At 39.9% G+C, this 20685-nt stretch overlaps 1 protein-coding gene across 1 annotated transcript in view; it reads left to right on the forward strand.

The window, feature by feature from the left end:
• The first annotated feature begins 14 nt into the window (after window positions 1-14).
• LOC113223023 (beta-soluble NSF attachment protein-like) overlaps window positions 15-20685 on the forward strand; it is a 35717-nt gene continuing 15046 nt past the window's right edge. Inside the window, exons 1-2 of the mRNA XM_026452614.1 lie at window positions 15-47; window positions 17942-18021. Coding sequence (XP_026308399.1) covers window positions 17973-18021 — 49 coding nt within the window. The 5' untranslated portion in view covers window positions 15-47; window positions 17942-17972. The remainder of the gene's footprint in view (window positions 48-17941; window positions 18022-20685) is intronic.

The following is a 20685-nucleotide window of genomic DNA, read 5'->3' on the forward strand; positions in this document are numbered from 1 at the left end:
TGCATTTCGCCACGTTGAAGCCCGTATCGCTCCGGAGACCGGTCCAGGTGAGGCGCGCCCTGGAGGAGCCGGAGGGGTCAGTGCAGGGGCCGCCCCTGGCGCCTGGCAAGCGCTTCTGGGGGCGTCCTGCCTGCTGGTGGGCCCCGCGGGGGAGGGGGCGGCCCGGCGCCGGATCCAGAGCTGGTGTGCTTGTTGGCCTCCTGCCAGGGGCCTTGAGCCGAGTACACGTTTAGTAAATACTTGAATAATGAACGAATATATTTTCTCAGCATAGTATTTTTCCTTCTCCAGAGATTGATTGATAGCCAGGGCCTCCTGTTTGATTAACGGTGACGCTGCTCCTGTTTAAGTCAGCGCCCTTTGGGAATCCCGTTAATTTCCTGTAATTCTTCCTTGCTCTCCTAAGGAGTATTTTGAATTCCAACCTCTCAAAAAGCAGAGCCCGCACTGACAGCCCAGAATTCTTCTGGGCTGTTGAATATGTGAATGATTCAGCTGTTTAGGATGAGAAAGGCAGAAATTTTGTGTGTGCCTATTTTCGTTTTTTTCTTTTGAAAGTGAAAGATCCTTTGCTGTTACCAAGAGCAGATACTTAACCCATTGCATGACTAGACACGATTTTATTTCTGTACACATTCAGTTCAGACTCTTATTTCCGAAGACATACATAATGGACTCTTAGCTTGTTTTGCCAACTTCATTCTTTTGGCTATAAATTATAGTACTTTACGGATGTTGATATATCTTTAGGAAATGCTTAAGGACAAGTTTCGTGCAGTACGCATAACTGCAGAAATGCATAAAGGGCTGCAAAAATGCATGAAGTTCAGGGTCCCTGTCCTCAGGAACCTCTAAGAGGACATTTATCACAGCTGGTTTCTAAATTTCTTATGTGATGTGTGGGAGATATAGCTATGAATTATGTTTTGTTTTGCATTTAAAAGTTATAACAGTACCATGAAGTGCTAGTGCCACACTAACTCCTTTTAAATGTTTTGATTCACAAAACGTTTAAAATTCACTCTGATAAAATGTAATGTCATAGTACCTCATGCCAGGAGGTTATTTTAATGTTACAACGTATTTCAAGTCAGGAAGTGCTTCCCTGTGGGAGAGTCTGTAACTGGCAAAGGAAAAAGCATGACAGCACTTGGTGCTTGTCTCAGGAGAACACTCCTTTTGGGAAAGAGGTGTTCGATGTTTTTAGGAAATTAGGCCAAATCTTGAGCTTATAATCCTTAAAGGATTTTGAAAAGCCTTTGTTTTTAAAGATACATCTTCCTTTTAACTGTTGCTACCTATGTTATTGACAGGACATATACGAAGACCAGTCTTCACCATTCACACTCAGTTTACACAAAAGTTAGTGCATCTTAGTTCTTACCCAGGTACAACAGGTCAGTTTATTATCTAGCTTTGGGACCTAGGGCAAGTTACTTAGCCTCTCTGTGCTTCAGTTTCCAGTGTATAAAATGGAGACAATAATAGTATATCTCAAAATTTATGCGGGTTCAATGAGGTTATGTTTGTAAAATGTTTGGAACCATGGATGTTGGAGACAGTGACTATTAGATATTAATTAACATATTAATCAAAATTGTCAGCTCCAGTTATTTATCAAAGAAGCAGTACACCAAACAGATGACTTTTCCAGAATTTCAGAGCCAAAGACCTTTTAGAGTACATCACTGATTTTTTTTTTTTTTTTTTTTTTTTTTTTTTTTTAGACAGCGTCTCACACTGTCGCCCCGGCTGGAGTGCAGTGGCGCGATCTCGGCTCACTGCAACCATTGCCTCCCAGGTTCAAGCGATTCTCCTGCCTCAGTCTCCTGAGTAGCTGGGATCACAGCCGTCCGCCACCACACCCGGCTAGTTTTTTTTGTGTGTGTGTGTTTTTAGTAGAGACAGGGTTTCACTATGTTGGCCAGGCTGGTCTTGAACGCCAGACCTCATGATCCACCTGCCTTGGCCTCCCAAAGTGCTGGGATTACAGGCATGAGTCATCGCTCCCAGCCTCATTGATCTTTTAATGAAGTAAAATATCTGAAAGGGCTTTAACTGTTAATGCAAGTGTGATTTATACTTTGAAGACTGTTATTTCCAGTAATACTTGCTCCAGGAAAGCTTGCAGGAAGAAGAGTACTTAAAGTTTTAGGAGTTTAGTAATATTATATAATTACTGAAGCCAGAAAACAGACGTAGTGTCTCTGTGACAGTCGGACAATTAAGATTCTGTATCAATGTTAGGCGTTTAGAATCCTACCTTATAGATGGCATGTCTCATCACCTTTCTAGACTGGAGTACATGTTACTCCACCCTGCCCCTGCCTTCTTAGCTATAGAATGTCCCCATATTCATTCCTAAAGGTCTACATGTAATCCTTTACTTAAAACGCAGGGTAGTCCATCTCTATGTCAGACTCCTGAATTAACGTAACACAAAATTAATAAAACACACAGACTGACTTGAATATCATCAGAGCTCATGAGCTGACTAGCTGGTGCTTTAAAGAGGACAGGCGATCTGTTTTGAGGTTGTGGCAGTCATTAAAAGGTGCTTGGCATATTGCAGATATTTCACGTCACAGACATTCTGAACATTCTGTCTGCAGATTAAAGCCTGTCATGAGTTTTCCTCTAGCGTTTACCACTCACACTGGTTTTGTGGCAATACTGTATTCTTAGTAGTATTCTACAGTTTTTTTTTGTTGTTGTTGCTTTCAGTAAAAGTAGATGAAAATATGCTTATGTATTTATGAGAATGTGTCAGTCAAATATTTCTTCTCTGTGTAAGGCACAAATCCTCTGCCTTATCTGCTTGATAGGTAAGGTATCAGTATTCCTTCCCCACGCCCACCTTCCTCCTCAGGAAAAGAGCTGACAAGGGATGCAAACATTGCAGGAAACCATTGTTGTGATGGTTTGTGTTTCTGCTTAATTATCAGTTAAACAGTGATGTGCTTTTGTAGTTCTGGAGTTAAAACTTTTTCTCAAGTTTGTAGTATAGTACATTTAGTAAAACTGCTTCCAAAGGAGTTGTATTGTCCTTTAGTTTGTTGCCAGGAATGAGCTATGGAATTTTGTAGTTAATTTCAAATTCCAACATATAATGTTAATGAGCTACTGGTATGATTTTAAATTGGCCTGAGGCTGACATTAAGATAGTTTTCAATTGGAAAAGCCTCTTTTAATACTATCCCCTCCATCTTGTTGCTGTAAGACCCGACTGGGAATAACCTGCACAATGCACATACAAGATTAAGAATGACAGTGGAGACCAGATGCAGTGGCTCACGCCTGTAATCCCAGCACTCTGGGAGGCCAAGGCGGGAGGATCACTTGAAGTCAGGAGTTTGAGACCAGCCTAGCCAACATGGTGAAACCCTGTCTCTACTAAAAATACAAAAATTAGCCTGGTGTGGTGGTGGGCACCTGTAATACCAGCTACTTGGTAGGCTGAGGCAGGAGAATCACTTGAACCTGATAGGTGGAGGTTGTAGTGAGCTGAGATCGTGCCACTGCACTCCAGCCTGGGCCCCCGAGCGAGACTCCGTCTCAAAAAAAAAAAAAAAAAAAAAAAATGCCAATGGAAAGATGTTCTTTATGGTTAACGCTGTCTTCTTTTGCCTTTCAGTGTTTAGTCTTAGAGTTTACACAAGAGCTATCAATCTGGCAATGTCAATGTAAATTTAATGAAAGGCCCCATTGGGTTATCTTGAAATAATTATGAATCTATAATTTATTAGCTGTTTGTGAAAATTGTGAATATTAAGCATTGCAGACTATAAATTATCAGTATTCTTCACTTGTGTTTATTTCAACAAAGATTGCTTTTAAGTTTTGCCAAAATATGGTGGGGCCATGTGATAACATAGGTGAAGCATTTAGGTTTTCCTCAGTTAACAATTGTTGTTCAAATGCAGATTGAACTTGTAAAAAAATTATTAGGCTCAGGTTTACTTATAGAGACAGGTGATACAGTATAAGAAATAGATATGTATATTTGTGTATCTTTCTCAAAAGAAATATATTATAAATTGAACAATTATTTTTATGAATTATATAATACACATAAGAAATATAATTATATTATTATTCATGGGGAGACCAGGTGGAGGCTCAAGTTCTCTCATTTACTATTTTGGTGACCATAGTCAAGTAAATCATACTTAGAACTTGTTTTTTTTTTAGTTTTCAAATGGGCAGAGGGACAGAATCTGTTTTTCACGGTTGTTAAGGATTGAATGAGATCAGAATGCTTATTCAGTTGCACAGAGCTATATAACTTTAAAATTGTTTGGTTTTCTGATTTTTTTTTTTTTTTTTTTTTTGAGACGGAGTCTCGCTCTGTTGCCCAGGCTGGAGTGCAGTGGCGCGATCTCAGCTCACTGCAAGCTCCGCCTCCCGGGTTCACTACATCCTGCCTCAGGCTCCGGAGTAGCTGGGACTACAGGCGCCCACCACCACGCCCGGCTAATTTTTTTGTATTTTTAGTAGAGAGGGGTTTCACCGTGTTAGCCAGGATGGGCTCGATCTCCTGACCTCGTGATCCGCCTGCCTCGGCCCCCCAAAGTGCTGGGATTACAGGCGTGAGCCACCGCGCCCGGCCGGTTTTCTGATTTTAGGTTGTTACAGCTTGGTATCAAATGATAAGCTGTTACCAGACTGGCCTTTTTCTTGTTGCATTTTTGCAGTTTTCTCCACATATTCTTTCATTCTTGTGAGCTCTGTGAAGTGCAGTTACTCTGGAGAGAGAGGGAGGGCCAGTGGTCATGGCTCCTTGGAAGTCTGCCTGTTTTGTTGCTGTGGCTAACACGTCACCCAGCCTGAGGCATGTGGTGGGCACGTGGTAGATATTGGTGGAGAGAATGAATGTATTAATGCTAATATAAATGCTGATGTTTTTTCTTTTATTCTTATCTAGTTTTCAAGAGTAAAGCTAAAAAGTAAAGGAGACTTTAAGTCACTTTCTTCCGTTTTATGTATGTATTAATTTTTTTGAGACAAGCTCTCACTCTGTTGCCTAGGCTGGAAGGCAGTGGCGAGATATCTGCTCACTTCAACCTTGACCTCCTGAGCTCAAGAGATCCTCCCACCTCAGCCTCCCAAGTAGCTAGGACTGCAAGCATGCACTACCATGCCTAATTTTGTATTTTTTGTAGAGACAGGGTCTTGCTATGTTGCCCAGGCTTGTCTGCAACTCGGGGACTCAAATGCTCTGCTCTGCTGACCTCAACTTCCCAAACTGCTGCTGTTACAGGGGTTAGCCCCCGTACCAGGCCTTTTATTTAAATATTTGTTTATTATAAACATTGTAACTGTACACGGTAGAAAAGTACAAGGAGTACAGAGAGTTTTCTTCTTCTTCTTTTTTTTTTTGATGGAGTCTTGCTCTGTTGCCCAGGCTGGAGTGCAGTGATGTGATCTTGGCTCACTGCAACCTCCGCCTCCTGGGCTCAAGCAATTCTCCTGCCTTAGTCTCCCGAGTAGCTGGGATTACAGACATGTGCCACCACGCCCAGCTAATTTTTGTATGTTTAGTAGAGACAGGGTTTCACCATGTTGGCCAGGCTGGTCTTGAATTTCTGACCTCGTGATCCGCCTGCCTTGGCCTCCCAAAGTGCTGGAATTACAGGCGTGAGCCACCGTGCCCAGCACAGAGAGTTTTCAGTTGAAAAGAAAAGTTCTCTGAGCCTTTTCCATAATCTCACTCCTAAGAAGCAACCATTTTTAACTTTCTCATTAGTTTTTCTGATGGTTACCACCACATTTCTAAATAATTTTAGAGCACTTCTACTTCCTGATTTCTTGATTTTAGACAGTACCTATTGATTTTGCTAAAAATGATGAAGAATTTATTATAACTTTCATGGTCTTAGATTTTCCCCTTTGCCCCCTCATTTTACTTAGTTATATCTCAGTCTCTATTACCTTGTGTATATAAACAGCAGATTTAAATCTTCATTAATCATATGAATTAATGCTGAATAAGCTAATCAAAATATTTTACTTAAAAATTTTTTAATATATTTTTCTATTTTTGTGAGTTATGGAGTCAAAGAGAATATACTGTCCAAATTGCGATATTTTTGAGATACTAAGGAAATGGGTACAAGTGAAGCATGTCTATGCAGTGGGGACACAGAATCACCCTAGTTACAGACTTCATATACTCTTCTTAGATTTTTACATTGTGTTTATTTGATTGGATGATAAAATCAGTAAAGCTTTTGTACTTTCAAAGAATTTTCAGTGACTAATAAAGTTCACAGTAAGGAAACTTGGAAGTAGAGTTTCAGAATGTTAACTATTTTTGTGTTTAAGTGGAACTTATAAGTAATAACAAAATTGAATAAGTCAGTACTTTCTTGAATTAAGGTATCTTTTTTCATGGTAAGGACATGTCTGTCAATTCCAGTTTTAGTCCGTGTTTTCGTTAGGCATTAGTGTTGTATTTTGAAGGCCTTTTTGAATATCTGTGGAGATAAACATTTTTCTCTTTAGAGTCATTGTATGTTAATTAGTAAATACGAGGCCTCGTATTGTACTGTCCTTGCACTCGGGGTAAATCTCTCAGGATTGTAATATATTTTTAAATTTAGATTCTATTTTTATTTTTATTTATTTATTTATTTATTTTTTTGCGACAGGGTCTCACTTTGTCGCCCAGGCTAGTGTGCTCATTACTCTCTGCAACCTCCGCCTCCCAGGCTTAAGTGATCCTTCCACCTTAGCCTCCTGAGCAGCTGGGATTACAGGCACAGGCCACCATGCCCAGCTAATGTTTGTATTTTTATTAGATATGGGGTTTCACCATGTTGGCTAGGCTGGTTTCAAACTCCTGGGCTCGAATGATCTGCCTGGTTCGTCTCCCACAGGGCTGGGATTATAGGCGTGAGCCACTGTGCCTGGCCTAGATTGTATTTTTACATATATGATTTAGGATTGTTTTATCTACAGTTCATTTGTATATAGTCTTTATCAGCTTGAAGTATTGCTGTTGCAGGTGCCTCCCAAAAATAATTTGGATTTTTTCTTTTTTCTTTTTTTGGACTCCAGTCTTTGAAGGTTTAAGAATATACCACAGTGAAACCACTGGGGCTTTTGATGGGTATTTCTTTGATAACTTTCTTGTTTTTGTCTCTGGAGTTTGTAATTAAATTTTCTTTCTCTACTGATGTCAATTTTGGTAAATTGTATTTTCCTAGGAAATAATTTATTTTATCTAAGTTTTAAAAATATATTTGCATTGTGCATAGCAGTCTTTTCTGACTTTTAAATTGTTCTGTTTTGGTAATTTTCTTCTGTCACTTTATTTTTGTATTTGTGTTTTTTCCCTTTTTTCCTTGATTCTTTTGATTCTTTTTCCCTAAACAACGAATATTTTGATTGATTTGTTCTACTGGTTTTGTGTTTTCTGTCTTACTGACTTCTACTTTTATCTTTATTGCTTTCTTTGGCTTCTTTTGTTTTTTCCTCTGGTTCATTTTTCTAGGGAGGTGTTTTTTCACTGTTTTCATTATTTTATTTGTATGGATTCACATATTCATGGCTATACTTTTGTTCTTAAAACTGCTTCAGTTGTATTTTATAGATCCTGTTATATAATATTTTTATCTTAGTTTGTTTCCCCTTTGTTCCAAGAGGTTTTTTTTTTTAAGGGTTTTATTCCAGGTAGAAAGAATGGCCTTTCTTTGTATATTATTACTTAAACTTTTTTTTGTTGTTGTTATGATCAGAGATTTTCTTTGCCACTTAATATATTGTTGGTGTTCATGAATGGTCCAGGTACACAAATTGTTTTTAGACACGGAGTCTTGCTGTGTTTCCCAAGATGGGCTTGAACTCGTGGCCTCAAACAATCCTGCTTTGGCCTCCCAGAGAGTGCTGAGATCATGGGCATGAGCCACCTGCACCCAGCCCCCATGTACACTTTATTTTCTTGGAGACAGAGTCACGCTGTCGCCCAGGCTGGAGTATAGTGGTGCAACTCACTGCAATCTCCGCCACCCAGGTTCAAGCGATTCTCCTGCTTCAGCCTCCCCAGTAGCTAGGAATACAAGGCATGTGCCACCCCACCTGGCTAAGTTTTGTATACTTAGTAGAAATAGGGTTTCACCGTGTTGGCCAGGCTGGTCTCAAACTCCTGACCTCAAATGATCCAATTGCTTCGGCCTCCCGAAGTGCTGGGATTGTAATCCCCTATGTATACTTTAGAAGGTGGATATTTTGTTGTCAAATTTTGATAGAGATCCCTCATGTCTAGTTATTGATTATATTGTCTGTGTCTTTCATGTCTGTATTTTTTGTTCACTTGATCTGTTTTGGACTTAGAGGGGCATATTAATATCTGCTTTCTTATAAGTGTATTTCTGTCTTTTTTAACTTTTGCAATTTCTGCTTTATAAAGGGGGCTACTGCGTTTTTGGTGCATAGATTTTCCCAACTAATATTATTATGAATTATATGTTTAGTATTATGAAGTGAGCTTCTTGAAGGTCTTTGAGCCCAAATTTTGTCTCATTGCAGGGTAGCAATCTCTATTTTCTTATTGCTTGTATTTGCATTCCTTAGGACTGTATTATATAAGAGGATCATACATGCCGTCTGTTACCGTGTGCCCTCTGCTGCCAGTTGTGGCCATGTGACTGACTTTGACTGATAAAGTATGAGTGGAAGGCACTTCTGCCATGGCTTTTTCCCTTCTGTAAGAAATTAAGAAGAATATATATACCGGATAAGTGGTACTTTCCACAGTAGAGAATGATGACACTTGGAGAAAGAGCCAGCAGTCACAGCCAATCTGCAGTAACAAGTCAAGTGACTGAGAGAAGCCTTTGGGAGACATCAGGGTTATTTGCTGTTACGATAGCTCTAACAAGAGCTGCTTGATTTGTTTGGTATACTTTTGACCATCTCTTTATTTTAAGCCTTTCAGAATTGGTATTTTAGTTGTGTTTCTTGTATTGAGCACAAAGTTGGGTTTTCTTTTGTGAGCAGATCTGAAAATGACAAGTATATGATTGGTTCTTAACTGTCATACTACTATATGTACTGTATATTATATTTTCATTGTTATTTGTCTTCATGTCATCTCTTCTCTTTTAGGAAGGTTTGTAATTTTGTTCTACTGGTTACCTTTATGCTATAAATGTTTTTAAATATCCTTAGCTCCTTTTCCTTACTTAGGTGCCTATTATTTTGTTTACTCTGGAAAACTCCTATTACCTATGTGCCTCTCAGTGAGCATGTTCCACGTCTCTTGTTCTCTAATGTGCTTTTTTTTTTTTTTTAAGCTGTTTGTACTTTATCAGACATAGAAGTGTTTCCCTATTATTTTTCTACCCTTGTCCTCACATTTTGTCTTAGATATACAATACAACATATGCAGTGACACCACCAGTCATTTCAACTATGTTTCCTAGTCATCTCTTAGTTATCCCTTGGGTCCTGGCTTACACTGGGGGGTGCTTGATGGATGGCCTGGTTGTATAATCCTTGGCTCACACTTTTTTCCCCCTTGAGTTTCCAGTAAAGGATTGTTCCACTGTTCTTTTGCTCTGTATATTGCTGTTGAAGTCTTAGCCTGATTTTCTTAGTTTTAGAAGTAACTTTGCCGTTTTATGTGGAAGCCCAGAAATGTTCTTCGTTTATAAAATCTAGTCATCTTACTAAGATATGTTTCACAGTAGACTATTCTGGGTCAGTTTTCCAAGTACATGTCTGCTGTTCAGTATTTAGATTCATGCCTTTTGTTTCCAGAAAATTTTCTCAGATTGTGAAAGTGGGTTTTTTCCTCCCTTCTTCAGGGACTCTAATTACATGGATATTGGCTCTTTGCCCATCCTGTATCACTTTTACTTAGATCCTTTTCCCTTCATTTTTGTTCTCTTGGCTCTTTGCATAGTTTTCCTTATTGTCAGTAGAATCTGCTATCCCCTTAGGCATGTTATAACAGAGATTTTATTTCCGAGATCATTTTGTCTTTTTATTTCTGTCCTTCTAGAATTTGAAACAAGAGTTCATCATCTTACTTTTTTTGTGTGTATTTCCATGATGAGTTTTTAAATTTCTAACTTATGATATACTTTCATATCTGTTCAATAATATTTCAGTTATATGGAATTGTTTTCCTGTGCCTTGTGATTGTTTTAGGGAACATATTTTAATTCTTGTTTCTTTTTTGTTTTGGAGTTGTTTTGGTATGACTCAATTTTATTTTAATATTTATTCCATTTTTACAACTTTTATTTTAGATTCAGGGGGAACATGTGCATGTTTGTTAACTGGGTAGGTATATTGTGTGATACTCAGGTTTAGGGTACAAATGATCCTGTCACCCAAATACTGAGCATGGTACCCAATAGTTTTTCAACTGTTTCTCCCCCCATGCCCCTCTAGAGTCCCCAGTGTCTACTGTTGTCATTGCTATGCCCATGGGTATTCAGTGTTTAGCTGCCACTTATAGGTGAAAACGTGTGGTATTTGGTTTTCTATTCCTGCATTAATTCACTTAGGATCTTCTTTCTTATATAGTAGCTTCATATGGATGCTGTTTCTCCTTTCTGTTTAGTGTAGAGAGTCACAGAGATTCTTGGACACACAATAGCATGTGTTTCTGTGACAGGAGATGAGGGGTTTGTGTGACTTCACGGGTTTCTTAGTTTAAATGCTGCCTTGTGTAGGTACAGTTAAATGCGGTTTCTTTAATGAATGGTGCTGTAGAGGGGTAGATAGAGGGTTGGTGTGACTTCTAATAATGTGATACTCTTTTGTTTCAAGAATGTATTTCCATCACTTGCCTTGTTTCCTTTCGCTGCCAAGCCTCCATAGAGTTGCCCCCACCTTCTAAGTTGCCTTGTCCCAGAAGCAGTGTCTTCTGGAAACTGCTGCCTGTGGCAAAGCCCCTCTATTCGTTCCCAACTGCAGTACTCTAACCTGCCAGGTCTTCCACCTGGTCTGGGGTGTTTGCCTACCCTGGTAGGGCACTTCCTTGCTGAGAGTTCTTCCCTGGACAACGATTGCCAGGTTAAACTCCCCTCTCCTGTCCACAGATTCCCCTCTGACTGTCAGCAGAGGCAATGTTGCTAGCTCTGGTAGTTTTGGATTTTTTGTTTCCTTAATTATATTTAATGGAGGCTTGCTGAATACTGCCTCCTTTTGCTGTGAGCACGGATTATGGGTGGTTGTGTTTGCTTTTTGTTGATCTGTAAGGTTTTTGGAGGATGTGTGGATATATTTATCTGTAAGCAACCACCATGATTTTTTGGGAATCACATGTCTCATCAATATTTTCTGAAGACTGAAATTCAGCTTAAATTTTTATAAAGACTGAAATTCAATTTAAAAACTGCTCTTGGTAAATTAGGTTGTATAACAGTCATTTCTGAATTAATCTAGCAGTTACCATTATCTTAAGTATTTAAATATCTCTGTTTTGTTTTATTAATAGGTCCAGTCTATGCCTATTTCTTCTCTATAAAGATGACTACTCCCCATATAAAGTTGAAGCTTTAGAAAACTATTGTCAAAATAAAGTCTAACTAGCTTTCTTTGTTATACTTGTTCTCATAAGCTTTATTTCAGGAAATTGTGCTTAAACAGAAATACTTTGGTCACAGTCCTTAAATGTCTCTGATTATTTTCTCTGTTTGAGAATCTATGATTTTTGTCCTTAATTAAGCAGAAGCTTAGAAAAGTTCTTAGAAAATTGATTCCAAAAGTCCAAGGCCACTGAGACAGCGCTCCCCTTAGTGGTACAGTGCTAGCTGGCTTGGTGGAATTTCTCTTTCTCTCCAAGGCCAAGACAGGCCTGGCTGCTCCAGGGAACTGAAGGCTGGTAAATAAATGACAGTGTTCATTTGTAGGTAGTCTGACTCAAGCCCATGCCCTGAACCTTTCCACCATACCTTGGGCTTCTGCATTACCGATTTATAAAAGAACAGTGAAACATTTAGATGCTGCCTTTTGATGTAAGAATTCAAATTAGCATTCTGGAGAGTATCTCCCTCCTACCTTTTTTTAAAAAATAGTTTTTAATTGACACATTGTATTGCACATGTTGATGGGGTACAATTTGTTTTTTTGGTATACGTCTGTGTTGTATAATGATCAAATGAAGATAGTTAGCATACTCATCACCTCATGCATTTATCATTTCTTTGTGTTGAGAACGTGTGAAAATATCTCTTCCAGTTGTTTTGTGTCCTTCTGGGGCCTCTGCATCTCCCCCACTGAAGAAATCTCTACTTTTGCATCGCATAAAAGATTTGTACTGTTTTAAAATATATTAAGACCTGAAATAGAATAATCTTGGAAGGGTTAAGTTTATCTAGGAAAGCCCCAAGCTTTTAGAATCTGTGGAGATTCCAGAAGTGAAGCATCAGGTAGAAATAAATTGTTTATAGAGCCTATAATATCACAGAGTAGTTCTAGATGGCAGAGGCACTTTTAGACAGATTTTGAATTTTCCTCTCTTCTGGATTCTTTCTACATTTGCTTATTATTTTGAGGCATACATGGGAAACCGTAAAACATTAATGTGGACAGTTTGTTCCATCCAGACACTAAGCAGTCAGCCTTGTTATTGTGGCAGGCCCTGTGCTGCTTCCTTTCCCCAGAGCATCAGTCTAGTGGCTAAGGAGATACTGCTGGTAAATAATGAGAAAAAAGCTACCCTGCCTTGTGGGGATCCCCCCAGGCTCCTCACACTGGGCAAGTCCCTTTTCAGTCTTTTGGGGTGGTTTGAAACACCCCTTCATGGCATCCTGATGATAGAGCTGAATTTTGCCTCTGGTTCTACATGCTTATCTTCATAGTACTGTCACTGTCACTTTTTGTGGTATTTCTACTCTAATATCTTGTGATTTTAGACGCAGCTTTATTTCTACCTCAGGAGTTGTCAGCCTTTTTCTTTGAGGTACATCTCATGATGTGTGTGTCATTAGTTCTCACAATTCTACGATGTCTCCTTCCTCCCACCCACAGTTTTAAAATAGTATGGACTATTGTTGTCATAGTTTTATAATGCTCTGAAATAGTTATTATTCAGGATGGGGGAAATCAAGATTTTAGATTATTTGAAGATGAATTGGTTTTTACAGCTCTACTGTTCACTGGCTTCTGGTGGGACATTTGTGGTTTTGACCATGTTTCCTCAAGGGAATATGGGAATTGATAGGCTTTTTCTCAGACCCTTCTAGCCGTGAAGCTTGATATTCTTTCCTCAATGTTGTGACCTCTTTATGGGCAAGAAGTTTATTTCCTTAGTGTTTTCTGGCACATGTAGATCTCAGTAAATGTTTCCTGAATCAGTATGGTCAAGAAGAAGAGAGTCTGCCTTGCCTCTGGAATGCAGGGGTGGTTCAGCTGCATGAACCACCAGGCAGCCAGGTGGCAGTGGTTTTGTGCTAGCTGGGCAGTGTTTTCTCTCACGGTGGGGAAAATGTTTTCTTCTTCCAAGTCAGATTCCTGTAATACAAAACAAGAGTTAATTTAGCTCAGTTTAGCTTCTTAATGTCAATTGAGTGTCGTGTATTTAACTTATGTCGCTGTGTAATATGGATTCCTCACAGAATATTGTTTCCAAGGATCTTCTGCCTCACTGTGAGACCTCTGGATAACAGTTGTTACTTTGAATGCAAATTCTGAATACTTGTCCATGAAATTTACAAAAAATTAATTTTCATACAAAACAAAATACGCAGCGGGGTAATTTCAAAAGTACATTTTTTCATGAAGTTTTAAAGTTATGGTCGGTTTATGACAAATGGATTTTTAAAGTGAGGCTACCTCTGGTGATTCTGTTTCAGGAGACATGAGGATCTCATGGTTTAGCAAGGTTCAAAGATCACTGAACTTTAAGCCAAGTGTCAGGTACACTACTGACCTTGGCTTAAATTGAATCCCTTGGATAAGCCATTGACCTCTATATACCATTTTCTCTTCGGTAAAATGGAGATAGTGTCTTTCATGGTTGTAATAATGAAAATGACATAACATATATGGAAGTATCTAGCATAAAACCTAGAATAATGTAGGAACTCTGTTAATTCTAGCTGTATCTATCTCTGAAAATAAGTGGATAAAATACATTTTAATTAAGCTAGTTTTATTTAGAAACCTTTAATAAGAGTGATTGAACTATAATTACAGTTCAAGATTCCCAGTACTCTTTAGAAAAACAAGACCCAGGAAAGTAGCAAGACTTTACACCAAGGGAGGTATGGCTAAGATTGAGAACGTTTTCATGTCAGGAATTTTCCATTTAGGAAACTTATTAGGTATTTTTTTCTTTTCTTTTCTTTTCTTTTTTCTTTTCTTTTCTTTTTAATGTGTAGATTTGAAGTGGAGGGAAAGGGACATGAAGGTGTGAGAGAAAGCTGTAGCTTACTCTGATACTTCATGTTTGGTATGGCTTGTTGCCATTCCATCTTTCACTGTGTAACTTAGTCCCCAAAGGTTTTTGTTTGTTTTTTGATTTTTTTTGGTGTGTGTTAGGGAAGAGGCTTTATTGAGATTTAATACACATACCATACAATTCACTGATTTAAAATGTACAATTCAGAGGTTTTTAGCATATTCACAGGGCTATGCAACCACCGCAGTTTTAGAACATCTTCATCACCCCAGAAAGAAACCCTGTACCATTTAGCTGTCATTTTCTCTCACCTCCCTGTTTTTCCCCGACACTCCCACCTCTAGATGTCTTTGCCTGCTTTGCCCTGCTGTAACACAATAACCTTGGCCTGGGTAATTTATAAAGAACAGAAATGTATTTCTCACAGTTTTGGAGGCTGGAAAGTCTAAGATCAAGGCACCAGCGTCTGGTATCTGCTGAGGGCCTTCTTATTTTGTCTTCACACGGTAGAAGAGAGGACCAGAGAAAATGGAACCTCCCTTTCACAAGCTCTTTTATTAGTGGCCTTAATAAATTCATGAGAGCAGAGTGCTCATGACCTGAACACCTCCCAGTAGGCCCTACCTCCCAACACTGTTGCATTGGGGATTAAATTTTAACTTAGTTTTGGAGGGGACAAAAACATTCAAAACATAGCACTACCAACCACTGACCTGTTTTCTGTCTCTAAAAATTTGCCTACTGTAGACCTGTCATATAAATGGAATCATTGTGACTGCTCATCCATGGTGTAGTATGTATTGGTACGTCATTTCTTTTTCTTGCCCATTAATATTCCATTGTGTGTGTATACCACATTTTATTTATCTGTTAATCAGTTGATGGACTTTTGGGTTGTTTCCACTCTTTAGCTTTTTTCTTGTTTTGAGACGGAGTCGCTCTGTCACCCAGGCTGAAGTACAGTGACACTATCTCTGCCTCCCAGGTTCAAGTGATTGTCCTGCCTCAGCCTCCCGTGTAGCTGGGACTGCAGGTCCCCGCCACTATGCCCAGCTAATTTTTGTATTTTTACTAGAGATGGGGGTTTCACCAAGTTGGCCAGCCTGGTCTCGAACTCCTGCCCTGAAGTGATACGCCCACCTCGGCCTCCCAAAGCGCTAGGATTACAGACATGAGCCACTGCACCTGGCCATTTTTTAGCTATTATGATTAATGCTGCTGTGAACACTTGCATACAAGTTTTTGTGTGGATATGTGTCTGTCCTTCCTTCCATTCTCTCTTTTCTTTTCTTTCCTTTCCTTTTCTTTTCTTTTCTTCCTTTCTCTCTTTTCTTTTCTTCTTGACAAAGTCTCACTCTGTTGCCTAGACTGGTGGGCTGGAGTGCAGTGATGCGATCTTGGATTACTGCAACTTCAGTCCCTCAAGTAGCTGGGACTATAGGCATGCACCACCATGCTGGCTAATTGTTTTTGTATTTTTAGTGTAGATGGGGTTTCGCCATGTTGTCCAGGCTGATCTCGAACTCCTGACCTCAGGTGATCCTCCCGCCTCGTGAGGTGAGGGATTATAGGCGTGAGTGCTGGGATTATAGGCGTGAGGCTCCTTGCCCTGCTGGGAAGTATTTTCATTTCTCTTGGGTGTGTACCTAGGAATGGAATTGCTCAGTTATGAGGTAACTTTAGGTTTAAACTTTTGGGCAACTGCCAACCCATTTTCCAAAGTGGCTGCACCCTTTTATATTCCTCCCAGTCATATATAAGGTTTCTCCATGTCTTCCCTGACTCTTGTTATTTTCTGTCTTTTGACAGACAGTAGCCCATCCTAGCCATTCTAGCAGGAGCCACGTGGTATCACATGTGATTTTGATTTGCATTTATTCTAGATAATATGTTCTTTATGAGACATACAATGTAATATTTGCAAAGGTTTTTATGCCTTCCATACATGGATCTAGATATGATAACCATTCTGATTGAGTACCTACTCTGGGTGAAGCTCTGCAGTGGCAGCTGTATATGGATTATTTCTTTTGATCCTCATAATAACTCCTAGGTATACATAATATTATCTTCAATTTACACATGTTAAAACTGAGGTGTGAAGGAGTTAAAGAACTAGTCCAGGGCCAAACTGTTGATAGTTATTGCCTAAGGTCTGAGTCACACCTGAGCCTTGCTGTATGCCCAGCCTCTGCTCTGCACTAGGACTTGTGTTGACACAGAGATGCAAGCTCCTCTGCTGGAGCTTGGAGTTTATTGGAGTTTCTGGCACATGTGTGTGCACTCTTTCATGTACATGTGTTCATACCAGGCCCAGCATCCAGTGTCAGCTTCGACCTCTCCTGTCTCTGAGTCCTTATGTCCATACCCCACTGAGTTCCTTGTTATGTGTACTGTACAGAGTCTACTGTGTCTCAGTTTTCCACTGGTTATTTTATGATTGTATATAGACAAGATAAACGTCTTTCATGGAGGGACCTTAGCATAGTAAAAGCAAAGTTAACTCTTGGAGGATTACGGTGGATAATTTTGGCTTTTATGTGAAAAGAAATTTCCAAGTAGCTTAGAGCTGTCCCTCAGTGGAGTCAGCTGCTTGGTGAAGAACTTTGCAGAACTGTATATGTTCAAGCAACAGTGGAGGTACCCTTCTCTCAGGGTGTTGCAAAATGCATTTCTATACTGGGCTGGACCCTGAGGCCTCCTCCAGGTTAGAGAAGGACTTGCCCTTACCAGAGTTGACATCATACAGCCGTAGATGTAGAAAGCCACTTTCTCATCTGATATGGCTTCTGAATAAACATAATGTTGAACTCTTGGGAGATAACAGGGAAAAGATGTCTTTATCCTTCAAAATTTAATGTCCTTTGAAAAACCTACTTTTAACTACTCAGGCTGATATAAAACTTCCAACTTTTATAGATGGGAAGGACTCTGATTAAAGATGTAATCAGAGTAACATCTTTAGTCTGTAACCCCTCTGGTTCTGGGGTCAGCCAGATCTGTGTTTGAGTCTTTTTTTTTTTTTGTTGTTGTTGTTGTTGTTGTTTCGAGACATAGTTTTCCTCTTCTTGCCCAGGCTGGAGTGCAGTGGCGCCATCTCAGCTCACTGCAACCTCTTACTCCCAGGTTCAAGCAGTTCTCCTGCCTCAGCCTCCTAAGTAGCTGGGACTACAGGCGCCTGCCACCATACCCAGCTAGTTTTTGTATTTTTAGTAAAGGTGCGGTTTCACCATGTTGGCCAGGCTGGTTTTGAACCCCTGACCTCAGGTGATCCGCCCGCCTTGGCCTCCCAAAGTTCTGGGATTACAGGCATGAGCCATCATACCTTGCCCTGTGTATGAGTCTTAATTCTGAGCTATCCTTTCCATGTCACCTCCGGCTAGTTACTTTACCACTTAACACCCCAGTTTCTCATCTGGAAAACAGGGCTAGTAAGAGTATCTCCTTTAAACAGAGGTTAAGATTCTGTAATGCTTGTCTGGCACATAGCAAGTACATACTAAATGTTTATCATTTGAGGGAGGGAGAATTAGAGATGTGGATGGTTGTTAAAATGTAACCTATTTTTTAACTTTTTCTCAGAGGAAACACAAGAATAGAAGAGGCTTGTGAAATGTATACCAGAGCTGCAAATATGTTCAAGATGGCTAAAAATTGGAGTGGTATGTACAAAGTTTTTGTTTGTTTTTTAGGCAAATGGTTTAAAATCACTTTGAAGGAAGAAATGACTGTTTTCCCCTTAATGAACAAGACTATTGACCCCAGAGACAGGTGTCAGTGCTGAATAACTGGCTTGGCTGCTGCTGACATGGAGACTGAAGGGGTGTGCTCTAAGTGAATGAAGCTGGAAAGCCTGGCTTAAGTTCAAGTACAGGGACAGTATCTGTCTTAGTTTCCATAAACTTCTTAATACAGTAGGCATGTGGTAACTAAAAATAGTTAAAATTACTTGGAATTAGAGTAATCTTTGTTTCTTACTAATATGCTTAAATAAATTGCTATAAGGAATGAAAGTTGGAATAAAAGTCATTAGAACTAGTGGGATAAAGAGAAATGCCTGGTTTTCTTTACCTGAACATTGGTTGAGAATGACCATTCCCTACTATGCAATGACAGTGTGGTTTGGGGGGAGGGGGATGGATTTACATTAACCTCAAGAGACTCATGGTTATTTTTTAAAGTAATGCTTTCTACCCAGTGAGACTGGGCATAACAAAATTCACAGGGTTATTATTTTCATTGGTCTGAGATGGGATGGGTCTTTCAGAGAAATTCATCCCTCTCCCTTCAGCGAAAGAGATCTTTCATGCTTTAGTGATGGGATATTTCTATAGTGCAAATGGAGACCACCGTTGACCAGAGCAGGGTACGTGGGTGTTGAGCTCTGGCTCACAGCTGCTGTGGGATTGGAAGTGGGACTCTTGCCCTCTACAAGCTGTTTCAAGGCAGACACTTTAAAATCATTTCAAAGGAGAAAAATGCTTTTGAGCTAGTTGAATCTAAAAGGTAAGATCTTTATAAGAAGTTTAGTTTTAGCTAAGGCTTTAGATATGCTATTTTTCAAAACACACTTATGCCTGAATTGTCTTGTGTTTTTAAAATGGAGGAGAAAACAGTTTGTTTCACATTCCATCTTTTGTTTTGTTCAGGTCTTGTAAGTAAAAAGTGATCTTACCTGAAGAGACTACTTATTTATTTATTTATTTAAGACAAAGTCTCACTCTGTAGCCCAAGCTAGAGTGCGGTGGTGCAATCTTGACTCACTGCAATCTCTGTCTCCGGGGCTCAAGTGATTCTTGTGCCTAAGCCTCCCTTGCAGCTGGGACTACAGGCATGTGCCACCACGCCCAGCTAATTTTTTGTATTTTAGTAGAGACGGGGTTTCACCATGTTGCCCAAGGTGGTCTCGAACTCCTGAGCTCAGGCCATCCACCCACCTCGGCCTCCCAGAGTGCTGGGATTATAGGCATGAACCACTGCGCCTGGCTGAGACCACTTATTACTAATTGTATCTGGTGATCAGATATTCTAACCTTTGGAAATTCCATTTCAGGGAGGCCACTGATCATGTATATAACTAAGGCTTCGTATGTGCACCACCCATTACCTGTTGCCTGGGATGACGCTCCAGCCTCCTGACATCGCCATACTTCCGCACTTTTCCAGTCTGTTTCCACTTATGTCTGAGGTTGCAGTTTTTTGAATTTTGGAAATCAGACCTTGGCGATGACCTTAGCAGTAGGATAGGATATAAATACCTTCCACATGCTTAGCGTTCCAGTAAAGGAACACTAGGCATAAATGTGTTAATGAAGTAACATAACACAAGTTAAGTAAGGTCATATCATTCCAAATAAGAGCTGACCTCCCTGTAGTGGCCCTCAAAGACTATCCCCTTCCTTGTGCACCCAGCTCCCACCTCAGAGCCTTCGCATGTACTCTTCCCCCGTCTCCCTACTCTTCCCCCAAACAGAATGTTGCTGGGTCCCAGCTTCTTTCAGCTCCCTCTTCACCTGTCATCTTCTTGGTGAGGTCTTCTCTGGCCACCCCTTTTAAAAATAACAAACTTGTCCTTCCTGGAAATTGTTTTTTTTTTCGTCCAACATACTTACCACCATCTAGCAAAAATAAATTACATAATGTTATTGATTTATATTTACGTTTTTATTATATGGTGATTCTCATTAGAAAGTAAACCTTGGCAGGCCACATTTGTGTGTTTTTATCTCTGCTGTATCTCCAGGCTTTGGATTATTACCTGCAAAGTCATAGGTGCTCACTATATTTGTTGAGTGGATGAATATTAGATTCTTTGAAATTCTATCCATGTTGCATTGGTGATGATCATAACAGCATTGCATCTCTTTATAGTTTTAAAAGTTCTTTCATAATGATTAAGCTAATTTGTTTGATACTCAGTTTTTGAGAGATCATCCTGACAGGTATTATACCAGTTTTGCAGGTGAGGAAATTTAGCCCAAGTTGTGTGGCTTCTTAGAGGCCATTTAATTTAATATATGCTCCTTTAAAGACACTTCCAAGTTCCCTCCCGCACCTCCGAGAATGGAGTCTTGCTCTGTCATCCAGGCTAGAGTGCGGTGGCACGATCTCGGCTCACTGCAACTTCTGCCTCCTCAGTTTAACCGATTCTCCTGCCTCAGCTTCTGGAGTAGCTGGGATTACAGGCATGCGCCACCACGCCCAGCTAATTTTGTATTCTTAGTAGAGATGGGGTTTCTCCATGTTGGCCAGGCTGGTCTTGAACTCCTGACTTCATGATCCACCCTAAGTGCTGGGATTACAGGCATGAGCCACTGTGCCCGGCC

The sequence above is a fragment of the Piliocolobus tephrosceles genome, unplaced genomic scaffold (genome assembly GCF_002776525.5).
Source record: "Piliocolobus tephrosceles isolate RC106 unplaced genomic scaffold, ASM277652v3 unscaffolded_37774, whole genome shotgun sequence".
In the NCBI taxonomy this organism is placed as follows: domain Eukaryota; kingdom Metazoa; phylum Chordata; class Mammalia; order Primates; family Cercopithecidae; genus Piliocolobus; species Piliocolobus tephrosceles.